The sequence below is a fragment of the Propithecus coquereli genome, unplaced genomic scaffold (genome assembly GCF_000956105.1).
Source record: "Propithecus coquereli isolate 6110/MARCELLA unplaced genomic scaffold, Pcoq_1.0 Scaffold64, whole genome shotgun sequence".
Taxonomy (NCBI): domain Eukaryota; kingdom Metazoa; phylum Chordata; class Mammalia; order Primates; family Indriidae; genus Propithecus; species Propithecus coquereli.
This window is the reverse complement of record NW_012152396.1, coordinates 5,730,809-5,733,646: the sequence shown is the minus strand read 5'-3', so window position 1 is coordinate 5,733,646 and position 2,838 is coordinate 5,730,809. Positions and strand designations below refer to the sequence as shown.

General features: G+C 38.8%; 1 protein-coding gene across 1 annotated transcript in view; it reads left to right on the top strand.

Annotated features, from left to right (window-relative positions):
- Positions 1-2,838, top strand: part of CDKL2 (cyclin-dependent kinase-like 2 (CDC2-related kinase)) — a 57,437-nt gene that overhangs the window by 42,195 nt on the left and 12,404 nt on the right. The window contains exon 8 of the mRNA XM_012659850.1: positions 2,698-2,804. Within this exon, the coding sequence (XP_012515304.1) occupies positions 2,698-2,804 (107 nt within the window). The remainder of the gene's footprint in view (positions 1-2,697; positions 2,805-2,838) is intronic.

Genomic DNA, 2,838 nt, shown 5'->3' with positions numbered 1-2,838 from the left:
TGAGCCACCACGCCCGGCCCAACTGGCAAACTTCTTAATCACCTGAGCAAACAGTCACTAGCCACAAATTTGGGGTATGGATCATTGCACTATCCTTTTACTTTCTCAAACGGATTTCTCACCTTTGCTTGAAGTAAATCAACTTTTGTTTTGGGATTAAATTCTCCATTCTCATTATTAAAGCATTTCCATTTCATAAAGAGCTCCTGGATGTTGCCTTCTTATTCATGTTGATGCTTTTTCTGCTACTACTCTAATAGTTCTGTGGAGTTCTACAAACAAGAGAAATAGTATTGTTGACAATAAATTACAGAGGTAGTTATCCAGAGATGCTGAGGAAAGGGTTTATTGCTGTTATTGCTTTGCCTTATTTCTTGCCAACAATTTGTATAGCAACATTTAATCAAAACTGAGCAAACTCCTGTAGGTGCAGATTAATACTGTCACAGATTCCACAGTGAGGAACTACAGAGTCTCAATACATTCCTTGTACTTCTAAAATTAAATTGCGTGTGGACTGTAAAGGTGCGGAAGTTTTCACTTGCTCCTTGTGAATGCACTGTTCAAACACTTTCCAAGGCTGACACAACCAAATCCAGTTTCATGCAGTGGAAGAAAGGGTTTGGCTTCCTGCACACCTACTCAATACTATTTACTGTTCTAATCTTTTTATATTTATAAACTTGTTATTCATTGTCACTCTCAACTTGTTCAATTTCCAGTTATATTTAAAATACAATAAAGGAGAAAATATGTGTAGCAAATCATACAAATTAACACTAACCCTGTAAGGTTGGAAAATGTGAATGAAAAGAGAAACAACAGGAGACTGAAAGCAAAGGGCCTTCTGGCAGCATCTGTTACCTGCCTTGCACTCTTCCTTTATGGTATTTATTATTACGTTGAACTACATTTTGCTTCTTTACATAACACAGAAATATTTAATATTTATAAAAGTCTATCATGTACCTTGTGGAACAATCTGTAAGGTAGATTTGTGTAATCAAGTGTTATATAACCCATGGAATTTGTCTCCACCTCCTTACCCCCTACACATTTATACATGTTATATAATTTATACACATTCATAGCTACACATTCATGAAACCAATATCTGTAAGTACTCTCCCCATTAGAGGTAGGTCCTAGAAGCATTTGGAAACAATAAATACGTTTCGGGGTACACCAACTAAAACAACAAAAGTAGTGTTTGGCTAGAATCAGTGTAATTACTGGATCCACCACAAAACTAGGGTAGTGTAGAGTGGATGGTGGGACGATCAAGAATTATTTAGGGATGGGATCAATATGACTTGGTGATCGATTAGAGCAATGGTTCTTCATCTTGGTGGCAGAGTGGAATTACTTGGGGAGATTTAAAAACCGCTGTCTGGACCCCACATCTAGAGATTCTGACAACTTTTTTGGTGTATGGCCTGGAGATTGCAATTTTTTTCTTTTGGGATACGCTTTTAAATTTTGAAACAGACTGAAACTTACAAAAAACATTGCAGAACAGTACAAAGAATTTAATTTTCCTCAAACCATTTGAGAGTAAGTAGCCAACCTGATATCCCATCAATTGTGAATACTTTATGTATTTTTTACAAACAAGGACAGTCTCTTACATAACATAATAGAACCATCAAAATCAGAAATTGACACTGATAAAATATTACGGTCTAACCCTCATTCCCCAGGCAGTCTTGCCAGTTATCCCAATAATGCCTTTCCATTTAAAGGATCCAGTTTAGAATCACATGTTGCATTTAGCTGTCCTGTGTTTTAAGTCTCCTGTGGTCTGGAACAGTTCTTCTGTCTCTCCATGTCTTTGATGGTGATCACAGGCCAGTTATTTTATAGCATGCTCCTCAGTTTGGGTTTGTTCGATGTTTCTGCGTAACTATGATAGAGTCAGAGCAGCATCTCTGGCAGGAAACGCACAGAAGTGATGCCATATTCTTTTCATTGCATCCTTTTAGGTGGCATAGGATTTCACTTTGTCTCAATATTGATGATGTTCACTTTGATCACTTACGGCGGTATCTGAGGCTTCTCATTAGGACAGCCTTCTTGCCCCTTTATAATGAATAAGAATTTATGAGGCAGGCCGGGCACGGTGGCTCACGCCTGTAATCCTAGCACTCTGGGAGGCCGAGGCGGGCGGATCGTTTGAGCTCAGGAGTTCAAAACCGGCCTGAGCAAGAGCGAGACCCCGTCTCTACCAAAAATAGAAAGAAATTAATCGGACAACTAAAAATATATAGAAAAAAATTAGCCAGGCATGGTGGCACATGCCTGTAGTCCCAGCTACTCGGGAGGCTGAGGCAGGAGGATTGCTTGAGCCCAGGAGTTTGAGGTTGCTGTGAGCTAGGCTGAAGCCATGTCACTCTAGCCTGGGCAACAGAGTGAGACTCTGTCTCAAAAAAAAAAAAAAAAGGAAAAGAAAGGAGGTAAAGGTTAGTATGGACAAGACCCATTGGAGTTTTTCCTTAATGAAAATTAATGCAGGTAGAGCTAAGCTTAGAGACTTTCTTCAACTTCTAGGTTGAAGCTAGATATCTCTCTCTGATGTTTACATACGTATAATAGCTACACACATATACATATAAGTACATACTGAGGGGTAGATACAGGATGTGAAAAATTAGTAAAATGTCTAATATTTTTACTGTGTTTATGGACATTTTCTTCTAGCTCGAAATCCCAAGCTAGTAAAGAAAGAGAACAAAATTCTTTCAGAATCTCGAATTCCTTCTCTGGCTGCTGTTGACTTCCACACCCCCAGTATTGCATTACATCAGGTACAGAAATACCTTTGCAGGTTGGGCGGAACTC